Raw genomic sequence first — 12,351 nt, forward strand, 5'->3', positions numbered from 1 at the left:
ATAAGAAAAAAGAATAAAACTCTCACTGCTTTAGAAAAGATTGCTACTCTCAATTTCTTGTAAGATTTCTCTTTCTTTTTTAAATACTTAGATGGAATTTTCAGGGTCATTCAATGGAAGTGGCTTCAAGAGCTTTGCCGGTAGACTGCGTAACCCAGTTCTCAAACAAAGCCTACAAACATACTTCTTTCCTTTACAACAGTTAAAGTCACAAACAATGCATGCCAAGTGTATAGAAGCATGGTAACAGTCATGGTGTCTGAGCAATTCTTCTACAGTACAGAGATGAAAACCACAGGACGATATTTTGTCATGATCCATCATTTAATTCATTCCATCAATGCTAATTTTACATAAGGGACCCTCCCTTAGGTAAAGACCCTGAACACATGAAGAGTGAATTTTGTAACTCCCCATATCACATAGGTATGTTTAACTATAAATCTGCTCCAATGTTTTCTTTGAAAAAGAGGAGACAGTATGTATTTTTGAAATATACCTTTCATGGAAGATTTCTTAAATTGCTGTGATTCATTACCCCCTACACACAAGACATTTGGAAATGCCCAGAGAGATGTTGGCTGCCACAACTACTGCCCTCTGCTGTTACTGCTAGCTTCTGGTGGGTAGAGCTGGGGATGATGTTAACTGTTACCCAAGGCACAAGAGGGTCCCAGCTATGATTACCTGGCCAACTCCGTTGAAATGAGTCTAGGTTGAGAAAACCTGCAAGAAATTTCCAGGGTTCTGCACATCTCACACTGATTTGAAAACCATCAGTACCATTCAGTTGTAGCTGAGAAGGTGCTGTGAGTGTAGGTCAGTTCTACTCAAATTGCAGATCAATTACAGATGGGTTTGTACTATTATTTATACATTCTGTGGCTGGAGCCTCCAACTGACTCCTTCAGGAATTACAGTATCACTTTCAGTTAGGTTTCTGGTACTGCTTTGCCTAAAACTTCTCATGTCTAGACAGGGATAATAACATGAAAGATGAAAGTAACTTTACTCATGATCTAAATCACAGGTCAATGTATATTCTATTGTCTTCCATAACAGCAATATCCTTTACACCACTAAATTTTTTTAAAGGGCTCATTAAATAAAGAAACTTTATAATATTCTTTTTAACATTGGAGTGATTCAAAATACAGGTCACAAGGCATAAAAGAGAGGAAATTTTGATAATAGAATAATCAACCATCTTAATCAGTCTCTACCCTTCTTCCAAACTAGCTCCTTAGTGGTTATTGTATTTTTTCAAATAAAATAAAGCAAGTGATTTTAAAAGAATTAATCCTAATATCAGTTTCTGAAAATCCTGACCAAGGATGCCTCCCCATGACATTCAAAACAGTCTTCACCATCTAAAAAGTTTAAAGCAATACTGTAACCTATTCTCCATATTAGGAGGGCTTCTTTCTTTCTTTTTTTATTATGGCTTTTGCTCAAAAGCAACCAAGAATTCTAGAATTTATGACTCAGTTCGGAAGAATTGTAGGACCTCAAATGCAAATATTGAAAACCCTGTACAATCCACATATGTATAAATATATGCCATATAGATATATCTATAGATATCTCAGGTTGAAGGCATAGAAGGTCCTGAAAAGCTTTGAAGCATTTTTTCTCTCTAGCCAGAGGACAGGAGAAGTACACATGGTGGAAGGAGCATCCACCCCACATTCTTGCACTCATGTTAAGTACCAACAGCCAGGAATCTGTAAATAATGTTTCCAATGGTCCACACATCTGTAACCACACCTACTCAGTGCTTGCTTTGGATGAGTTCTGTGAGCGTTCAGTGACTTCTGATCAGACACCAGCAGCTGACAACGTGAAAATAAGGTACAGAACCCCTTTGCCTTTAAATAGAAGTGGCTCAGGGTTCCCTTCCCAAGCCCAAAGGATTTTTGTACTATTAAAACAGAGGCAGAGCCTGTTACTTGGCCCTAGAAGCCCCTCCTCTTTCCTCCCCTCTCCGCTCTGGTGTGGACTCCTGAAAATGTCAGACCTCCGGGAACCAGCAGTCTTGCAGTTTCATAGATCGCACAACAAAACTCTGGCATCTTTACCCCCGCATCCAACAGCACTCAGCCAGGCATAGTGCTGGAAGCTGTCGCGCCCCCTCGTCTGGCCTGGGATCTAGTTCATCTCCAGCGAAAATACCAAATAATGCCGCACGGCTTTGCACATGGACGTGACCTGTCGCTCTTTTAATCCCTTCTCTGCCCTAGATAATTTTAATCTTCTTCCATTGGGGAGCCACGGAAGCAGGGGATATGCAGCTAAGGAGATGCCCGCGTTACCTAGGAATCTGGCGTCAGTATTAGCGAGTCTGGCATTTGACGATTATTTCCCTTGCACCCCAGACGGTATAGAAACTGTTTTCATGCATCCGCAAATGACTAACATTTTATTGATGTTTCAAAACGAGGCTGAATACTACAGCGCGCTTTGCATTTCCCAGCGGTTGGGAGGATTGTGCCTGGTCCCATAGCCTGCAGCCTGCAGCCTGCAGCGCGGTTCCTGTTTTGCGGAGCCTAAGCTGGGCGGGGAGGCGGTGCTGGTTAGAGGGGGCTTTGGATCAGTCTGTGCGTCCGGGTGGTCATAGGTGATCGGAATCTTTCCCTGTCCCCACACACCCTCAAGCCTAGCGATAAAAACCGAGAGCCGCAGCCACTGAGCCAAACGATTCCCATCCCACCTTGTGCAGACCGCGAGCTCCGGCTGGGGAGAGGCGGGAAGGGGACCCCTGCAGAGCTTGCTGCTGGGGTGGCTGAGCCCAGGGACCACAGCGGCCTCAGCGAAAACCCGGCGGGTTGTGCAGGGTTTCGCTTTATTCATCTGCTAAAGGCAAGACTGGGTCCAGGGTTAAGACTCTCCCAACGCGGGCGAGGCGACAGAGCGGAGAAGACTGCAGCAGATCGCGGGCTGGTTTCCGCGTCCTTCCTTGTTTCTCTCTTTCACTCCCGCGTTCCGCTGCCCAAACTCCTCCAGCGAAAGAGATTGATTGGCATAAGTACTACAGACTCCCGCCCCGGTTCGCATTGATTTGTAAATGGCCCGGAATGGCTAAAGCGTATTGAATCAGAAACTACTGAGTTGAGAAGAAACAGAGATTGGAGAAACAGAGAGGGAGAGAGAGAGAGAGAGAGAGAGAGAGAGAGAGAGAGAGAGAGAGAGAGAGAGAGAGAGAGAGAGAATACAGGAAGCCCCCATCCTAACACTCTCTTTGCTTTGGCTGTTTTGGGCCAGGACAGCGGCTGGCGAGGGGACTGCAGCGCGGATGGCCGGGGCCGCAGCTCACCACGGTTCCGAGCGGGTTAAGTGAGTCCTGCGACTCGTTCCACCCGAGACTCTGCCCAGCCTGGCTTAGGAGGCGCCGATCGCTCCGCCCGATAGGCGCCCACGGGTTAAACTGCCTCTTACATAACGGATGGCCTGGCTCGAGTTGCACAATTAAAACCCTTGATTGCAGTGCAGTTCCTTTCCGACTCCGCAGCCGGGCAGGACCGGGCCGAGCCCCGCAGCGCGCCTGCGCCTCGCGCGCACCCCGCGCGCACTGCGCGCACCCTGCTCTCCACACGGCGCGCACCCGCGCTGCGCACTGACCGTGTACGCGCGCGCGCTGGCTCGCACTTCGGGGTACACCAAGGCGATCGAACCCACAAGCCAGCCGCTGCCCCATAAGGCCTGGCACCTCTTCGAGTCCCACCAGCCCCTGCCCTTCACCTTTTTCACTCCCTCTTCCCGAAAATGGGGAAAATAAATCATTAAGTAAATGCAACGTAAAAATAAGAGAACTAGTTGGCAGCTTGTTAACTGCAGCGCGACCACTCGGGCGAGATGCACAAGCAACACAGTAGCTAATAATGCAACTCCAGTCTGTGGCGTCTCGGTGGCGACCGCTGCAACTTGGAGGACTTTAAACTTAGGGTGCAGCGGTGCGGAGGGCAAGGACAGAGAAGGCCCCTGGCTATGTTTCCTCAGCCCGACCCTGGACTTGGGCTGCAAAGGCGTCCCCCTTCCCTGAGACCTGGAGGGAAATCGGCGGTGTAGGGTGCATCTCTGGGACTGCCCCATTTGAATACCTGGGTACATCTCTCCGAATTATAATAATTATTATTATTATTGCTTTTGTCATTCTCTCCCCTATTTATTTATTTATTTTTGCATTCTTTCTCTCTCAGCCTCTCTCGCTTTTTTTTCTTTTCCTTCTTGTTTCCCCCCTCCCGGCTCCATCCTGCATCCCCGGGCGGGGTTGCCAGGGAAACGGCCGCCTGGCAACGCGCGCGAGCCCGGGGGCCGGGGCTGCCGCTGCGCCCCGCGCTGCTCCCGCAGCTCCTGCAGCTCTAGCCGCCGCGATCGCAGCCGCGCTCCGCCCTCTCCCGCCGGCGGGCGCGCTCGCCTCCTCGCTAGATGGTGTGCGAGCCGCCCGAGCCTAGACACGCACACTCGGGACGCGGCCCCGGCAGCTAGAGGAGGTGCAGCACTGTGCCAAGGGGGTGGGAGGGGAGGGAGGGAGGGAAAGCCAAGAGGAGGAGGAGAAGAAGGAGGAGGAGGAGGTGGAGGAGGAGGAGGGAAAAAATAAGGGAGAAACAACACCCAACAAGTAGGAGGGGGGAAGAAAGAAAGGAAAGAAACCCACCCACCCACTCCTGAAAAAAAAAAATCCTGTGACGCGACGCCTGGCTCCCGGGAAGCCTCGCCAGCTCCGGGGGGTGGGGGCGCCGAGCCGAGAGCAGCGGAGAGCGCGGCCCGAGCAGGATGGACATGATGCTCTTGGTCCAGGGCGCTTGTTGCTCGAACCAGTGGCTGGCGGCGGTGCTGCTCAGCCTCTGCTGCCTGCTGCCCTCCTGCCTCCCGGCCGGACAGAGCGTGGACTTCCCCTGGGCGTCCGTGGACAACATGATGGTCCGAAAAGGGGACACGGCGGTGCTTAGGTAGGAAGAACGAACGGCGTGCTTGTCCTACTTGTCTCCCTCTTCTGTCCGTCTGTCCCTCTCTCTGTTTGTCTGTCTGGCTCGCTTCTCGCCACTCTCTCTGGCTTCCTCAGAGCCGGGCAGCGTGCTCGCTCTGAGGAGACCCCTTTGCAGGCAGCGGGGGACCAGTTCGCCCCCGACACCTCCGCCTCAACCCGGGAAGAGTGCGGGGTGGGCATAGCAGAAGGGAGAGGTGCCACTTGCAAACTCGGTGCCCACGGCGGCCGTGTGAGGGTCAGGGGCTGCTTGGAGACAGAGCGTGGCAAGTTTATCAGATGCCTCTCGATCACACGGGAGCACCGAGCCACTTTTGCAAACTGCTCGGTGTTTATTTTCCCCCTCGCGTGGACACTTTGTGCTGCTTCGCCTCACTGTTCCTTCTTTGCTTTTAGCTGCTTTCTCCCTCCTCTCTCTGCTTTTCTGTCATTTTTTCATTTTCTCTCTCCCTTTTTGCTTTTTTCCCTCCATTGCATCATGTCTTTGGTATTTTTATTGCTTTTCTTCTCTGATTTCTTCCTTTCCGTCTCCACCACTCTCATCCCATCCACTCTTCTGACTCCCTTGCTGCTTCCCTGTCCCTGATGCCTTCCTCAAAGTCCTTATTCTCTGCCTCTTCCCCTCCCAGACTCCCGAGTGCCTGTTCCTGTCCCCGAGCTCTTGCTCATCTGGATCACACCCACAAGCCTGTTCCTGAGCCCCCCTCAGGGCTCTTCTCTCTCTCCCCCTCCAGAAACTGGTTTTATAAACGCGCTCCCTCCGGCGGCTCGCGCACGGCCACAGGCACCTCCACGCGGCAGCAGCAGCTTTCACGTTCGGGTTCTGTCACTCTTTCAAAGGCTCCACTGCTGGGCTCCACACGCTGTCACTGTCACTCACACATGTGTACACACTGAGCCTCTGAGCCTCTCTCTCTCTCTCTCTCTCTCTCTCTCTCTCTCTCTCTCTCTCTCTCTCTCTCTTCCTCCCTGAGTCCTCTCTCTCTCCTTCCTCTAGAGCCTCTGGTCCCATACTCTTGCAATCCACCCATTCATCTTTCCTTCCTTCCTTCCTTCCTTCCTTCCTTCCTTCCTTCCTTCCTTCCTTTCTTCCTTTCTGTTTTCAGTTCTACTTCTTTCCAATCTTCCTCCTGTTTTCCCCTTCTCTCTCCAAGCCTAAACACTGAAATGTGTGGTCCTTAGCAAATCTCCCAGCCTGGCTTTACCTCTAAGCAACTGCACAGTGAGCTTCTAGAAACATTTTTTTTTTCCTCTAGTGAAAATACAAAGTGATAATCAACAGTACTCAGCTCTAAACAAACCTAACAGCCTTACTCCTTCATTTTTTCTCTGCTCCAACATCCCGGCTGCCTTACAACCTCAAATCCTCCAGAAAGATTTGCTTTTTCTCCACTGGGTGGTGGTTGACTTAGAAGTGCAGATTACAGGAAGCGAGTGTACCTGTTATACCTAACCTGAAAGAGGGTGCTTGAATCATGCAATATTTTAAATTTAATCGTGTGAGCGTGGTGTATGAGACTCTTACAATGGGAAACATCCTTATGAGCCCAAATTTACATAAAATACTATCATAATTTCAAATGCATACTAATCCTGTATGTTTTAAATAATGTCTTCTTTGTTATGAAAACAACCGTGATAGGAAAGTAACAAATGTGTTTCATAAGACAGTAAAATAAGTTTTCATTGTTGGTAGTACTGATGAGCCCTTTGTCATATAAGGGATGTAAATTAAACCTATGTTTACTCTTTATATTAAGTTTCCTATAGAAGTTTGGATAGCAATGTTAATAAAAAATACTACCTTCCATATCACGGGATTTGCCATATAAGGTTTGGACTGCATGTGTACTGAGATGTATCATTTGCAAGGGTTTGGTAGATTGCTGATCTTTTCACGATATATCCTGGCATTCTGTTACCCAGTGAACACTGTAATAAACAGTATGGTTAATTAAAATAGCTCTACGCACCGTCTGTTTCCAGGAGACATATATTTAACTCAATCATTGCTTTCAGTGGGAAAGTAATACTTTGCTGCACTGTGGAGGCACTGTCACGAAGACGCTGTTGGTTTGATGTGGTCCTTGGTTACTATCCATTTATTTGCCACATCCAGAGATTTGTACCATCTGAATTTAGGTAATTTTTTAATTTTGAAACTTCCAAAAAAGAATAGATTTTCTCTTCTCAGTGATGCTCCTAACCAATTGGGAATTTTTTTTCTTTTTTAGACATTTAATTAAAAATAAACACCTTTTTGTTATATATGAATCAAAAATTGTGTTTGCATTACTTTTTACTCCAGTTTTCTTACATTAATTTTATAAGTCTTTGGGACTGTTGAGCTGTTGAACATTTTACATTGGCCATAGTTTTAGATATAATTTAGCATTTTTACAAGAAATTCTCCATCCATTAAAAAATATTTAGTAGTAACAGTTATTTTTCTTGGCATCTCCTGCATCTAGTGTTTGCTTTGTTTATGGATTGATACAGAGAAGGCTTAGAGATTCACAGAATGTAAAAAACTCAGTGACATACCTTTCATCAAGCATAAAGTCACGCATTTTTATCTACATAGTTACAGTCATAACTGATTATATTTTCTAATTTGTTTATTTATTTTTGGCACCAGGGATCGAACAACCAAACTTGCTCTTTTAAGGCAGGCACTTAAGCTGCTGAGCTAAACCCCTGGCCTGATATTTTCTAATTTAATAGAAAACAAAACATATGCCTACACCATGAACATCCGCCACCTATTCATCGATACACAAACAAGAATTAGGTGCTTTAGAGAACACTTAGCACAATTAAATATCATTTATCAAGCTCAATATATTCTATTTTTTGTTGTAACATATTCCTCAAAATGCCTAAGGAAAACCAACAAAGTCATAATAGTTATCAAATAACTTTAAGTGCAAAAGGCCTACCTGTGCAACCACGCGAGCCAGTGACTTCTTCGCTTGTGGTTACATTAGTGAGACAGACGTCTAAAGGTCAGGTCAGATGACACATTGCTATCCCCTGAGTGCCAACATATCTGTTTTTAGGAAAGATATTGAAAGCAACCCGCAACAAAAGTTTTCCTCAATTGGCGCTGGATTCTGAAGACAAAATCATTCTGTTACCCATGAACCATATGATTTTGTAAATAATATATGTTTAGTTTATTTTTAAATAAATCCCAACTAGTAATTTTAACATCTCTAGCATTTTAGCTTTGGTTTTGAAGGTCAGTGAATAATACTATTCACTGCTATTTCTCAGAAGGATAAACTTGAAATATTTGGACCTTCTTGAGAAGCTATTTAATGATATACCTACTCAGTATAGTAACTTTTAATACTTCCCTTAACTAAATTGTCCATTTCAATACATAAACGCCTAAAACTACAATGGAATTTTCTATAAAGATAAACTTTTGGGTTGCACTAATTTACTAAATATAGTTGATTGCTACTACCATTAGTACCTATGGTATTTTATCGCTAATACACTATATTAATCTGAATCTGAAAAACTATTCTCTTCTTTAAGTTGCATGTTATGGCACCTAGAAGACTTGAGGAATTGTTTCACCAGGTGGCAGACCACAGAGCCAGAGATGCTATAACACACTGGTCTTCTTAAGGCCCAATGTTTGTAGACTTGGATAATCAAGCCAAACACTGTTCTTTCAGATGATTTTTTTTAAATTATAATTTTGTGATGACTTTCATGTCAATTTATTGTTTTCATTCTTACTACATTAGCTAACTCAGCATGTAAACAGGTCAAAGATACTCAATATTCTTGTGAAATAACTCTTTGAACATTCTCATTTACATTCTCCCTGCCCCTGCATATTTGTTAAACACATGTCATTTTTAAGCTAATTTTTTCAATCTATTTCTCATTCAGCTCTTCTGTGTGAATTTTGTACAGCTTTAGCCACCTTTCTGAGATGAATTCAAAATGTCCTATTATCTGCTTGTCATGCTTTAATCAAAAGACAGAAGGGCGATTCTAGTCTTAAATATGATATGGTCTTTTACTTTAGCAAAACTGAACACAATTCTGCAATGTTAATGCAAATGACTTGAGTGGAAGCCATGTGATAGCTCACTGTGACGTTGCTGTAAGGAGCAGGACTTTTGCCTACTTCGTAGAGCATTTGTACGGTAAATAGGCATTTATAGGGTAGCTTTTAAATTTAGAATCTTCTAAAAGAGAGGCTTTTAGAAGCTTTTGTTACATTGGAAGCTTCACAAGTCTTGCAAGTATTTTTATAAATAAATATAAGTATTTATTTCTTCTCTGCCTTTATACATATGTTGTGTCCTCTGATGAGATAACACTAATTAGCATTGGTTTGAAGTGCATGCTATTGGTTTTAATGAATGAAATGATTTGTGTCAGAATGCAGAATTACCAATAGCAGTAAAGATCTATTTGCGCTGTACTTTAAGAATATCTTTGGAAAGTCTCCCTTAATCTATTGAGTTATTCTTACATACCAATGTGTTTTACATTCCAAATAAACTGTACAAATCTACAAGCATTTTCAAATTAGAACATCTAGCATTATGTAAACAACTCTGCATGTATTAAATAGTGTCATTACACATCTATGTGTAAAATTCTGAGGTTGTGTTTCCTTCTTTAAAAAGGAAGAGATAATAGATTGTCATAAAGAGTCAATTTGGAGAAACAGGTTCTAGAAAATGGAATAGTGTACTACAGCATTATCTGGCATGATTTTTGGAATTACTTTATGAGAATCATATATTACTTGGTATGCTAATATAAAGCCATTATTAAGGCAGTAAAACCACGGAGCTGGTGTTCAGTTTGAATCTGACACAAAAATGTACCAGTGGGAATTGAAAATGCTACTGGTCATTGCCTAAAATGAGAGAGAAAAGGAGGATAAATATTCTTGATTTTCACTTCATCTTGATTTCCCTTCTCCCAAAACTATCTTCCACCTGCAAATAACTGCGTGAAGATGGTCCACATAGAGAAAGACTTGGAGGGATTCGTAGCACCATTTCCAGCTTTGATAACACAGAATAGCAAGGTGACAGAGAGGCCTGGACAACTGGGACACAACTCACTGACAAAGACCAGCTGTGTCCATGTGTCTAAATCACTTAGATATCAAGTATTGTGCAATTAATTTAATCTAATTGTAAAACCAACCAATTTAAAGTAAGTAGCTTATGAGCATGTTTGGGCACAAAGATTTATACAAACAAATAGACTTTTCAATTATTCAGAATTAAAAAGGTTGGACAAAATTAAATGCATCTAGAACATTGAAAAATAATATATTGTCCTTTAATTAGTAATGGTTTTATTCCTCCAATCTAGGCGCAGTAAGGTTTTGCTCCTGTTACTGAACTTATGGTTATCTCACTGGCCTGTTGGGCTTTTCAGCCATTCTATGCCTTTTATACTAAATTTCTGACATTAAATCATCTGTTTTGAATACTCAGAATGTTTTAAGTGTTTCTTTGAGAACTCTGATTGATATACAGTGAAAAGTAATAGTTTCAGTGATTTTAATTATGTTTGACTGACTGTTTCACCACGGTACCATAATTTTTATTTTGCTAGCATTGGAGGTAATAAATACTAAAGGAGACAAGTACAGAATTGGCAACAGGAGAGGGATATAATAAGAAAGATGACTACATTGTTTCTTTTTTAATACCCACCTTATGATAAGAGTAATAAATGGAATGTGTAAAGACTGAACCCGTGGACAATTGAATAAACAAATTTAGGAGAACATTATTTAATTTTTGAGTAGAAAATAAAGTAGTAGAGGGAAATGTAATGACAAGATTTGATAACATTGTACTTTTTTTTTTTTAACTGAAGCAAAGAGAACTAGAACTAAACCCTACTTCTCCATATGGAATCACATTGCTAAGGTGACACCTACAGTGTTGTTTGTGGAAGTCAATAGGAATTAGAGATCTTTCTTTTAGGCAGCCCAATACCTGAGGAGCTAATCAAAGCTTCTGGTTGCTTATGAAATATATGAACGTAACAATGGTTATAGATCAAGTATTTGATTCGTGTGGGATTAGATTCTAAAAGAGATAGAATCTTTGAATTATAAATCACACCATTTTTCTATCATATCTTATTTTGAAATGGATTAAATTAAAAGATTATAGACCTCACATGACTTAGATTTATAGGAACTTCACAAATCTATGTGAAGCTTCAAATGCGAGTGTTATTGTGTTTTTCTACTAATCCCTTTACATAAGGATTAGAAAATTCAGTGACCAGCAACCTTCCCCCGGCTTCCCCTAACCATTTTCTGAAATACTCATGTTAGTATCTGGCTCCAGGACAAACAAGTAGTCCCCATCCAAACTATTGTTAGTGTATTTCTCCTTAACTTTGCCAGAAAAAAATGTAAATTTCATATCATCATGGATAAAATGCACTTCTTTCAGTGATGTACTCCATAGGATTTCTAAATTGAGAGCAAAATAAAATTTCCTAAGCTCTGCCATCCCATCTTTCTGGAAGCTTTACTAAACCACTAGAGATCTTTACATGTATGCAAAAAGATCAGAACTTTTGCTCCATTCTTTTCCTTTGGGGAATCATATCACCTGTCTGTTTCCTTTGTTAAAGGAAATTTTAAATTGGATCAAATTCTGTTTTTAAGCTGTTTCACACATTTTATATGAACTAGTCAAATAAGAACTTCCCATACTATCAGAGAGTAAATCTGGGAATTTTCTATATAGGCATCATCATTATTGAACTGAATTTCAGTTACCCGACTGTGACATTACTATGACTTAGAAGGTCTTAAAAAAATTAAAGGATCCTTGTTGATGTTTTATTCCGGTGTGCTTTCTGTTCTTCAGTGCTGTTTGATTGGAACGTCTACAGGGTTTGTATGTTCTTTGACTCTTGTTCATCTATCCAGTGCACCTTAGCAGCATACCTGACACACTTAAAGTCTTACCCAGTAATTTCAGAAAATTAGTGAAGGAATATATGTAGATGTCCTTTAGTTTCAGATTGTAATCACTGTCATATCTTTAACCCTGTTTTGTATCTTATAGATATTAAATGTTTTCAGATGAGTCTGTACCCCACAATCTCCGTGTGAAGTAATTCCTGCAAAAGTCTTATTTGATTAAGGCATACACAGTGGAAGTATCTGGTATCTGTAAAATGCAGGGAACAATCTACAGCATGGTCTTGAATAAACTATGGGTTACTAAATGCATTTCAAAAATAAAATGTGCTACATGACAGCTATAAGGAATGTTACAATAAAGACAAATATTATTTAAGTGTTTAAATGTTATTTTGTGTGTATTTGAGTATATGCTGTCAAT

General features: G+C 42.3%; 1 protein-coding gene across 3 annotated transcripts in view; it reads left to right on the forward strand.

The window, feature by feature from the left end:
* The first annotated feature begins 4,581 nt into the window (after positions 1-4,581).
* Positions 4,582-12,351, forward strand: part of Negr1 (neuronal growth regulator 1) — a 772,989-nt gene continuing 765,219 nt past the window's right edge. For 2 of the 3 annotated variants that reach the window (XM_063258286.1, XM_013142948.3), the window contains exon 1: positions 4,582-4,949. In XM_063258286.1, the coding sequence (XP_063114356.1) occupies positions 4,774-4,949 (176 nt within the window). In that variant the 5' untranslated portion in view covers positions 4,582-4,773. The remainder of the gene's footprint in view (positions 4,950-12,351) is intronic. The other variant, XM_003478817.4, reaches the window with a different exon arrangement.

This window comes from Cavia porcellus, unplaced genomic scaffold (genome assembly GCF_034190915.1).
Source record: "Cavia porcellus strain 051 isolate PalLab524CR breed Dunkin Hartley unplaced genomic scaffold, mCavPor4.1 scaffold_1, whole genome shotgun sequence".
In the NCBI taxonomy this organism is placed as follows: domain Eukaryota; kingdom Metazoa; phylum Chordata; class Mammalia; order Rodentia; family Caviidae; genus Cavia; species Cavia porcellus.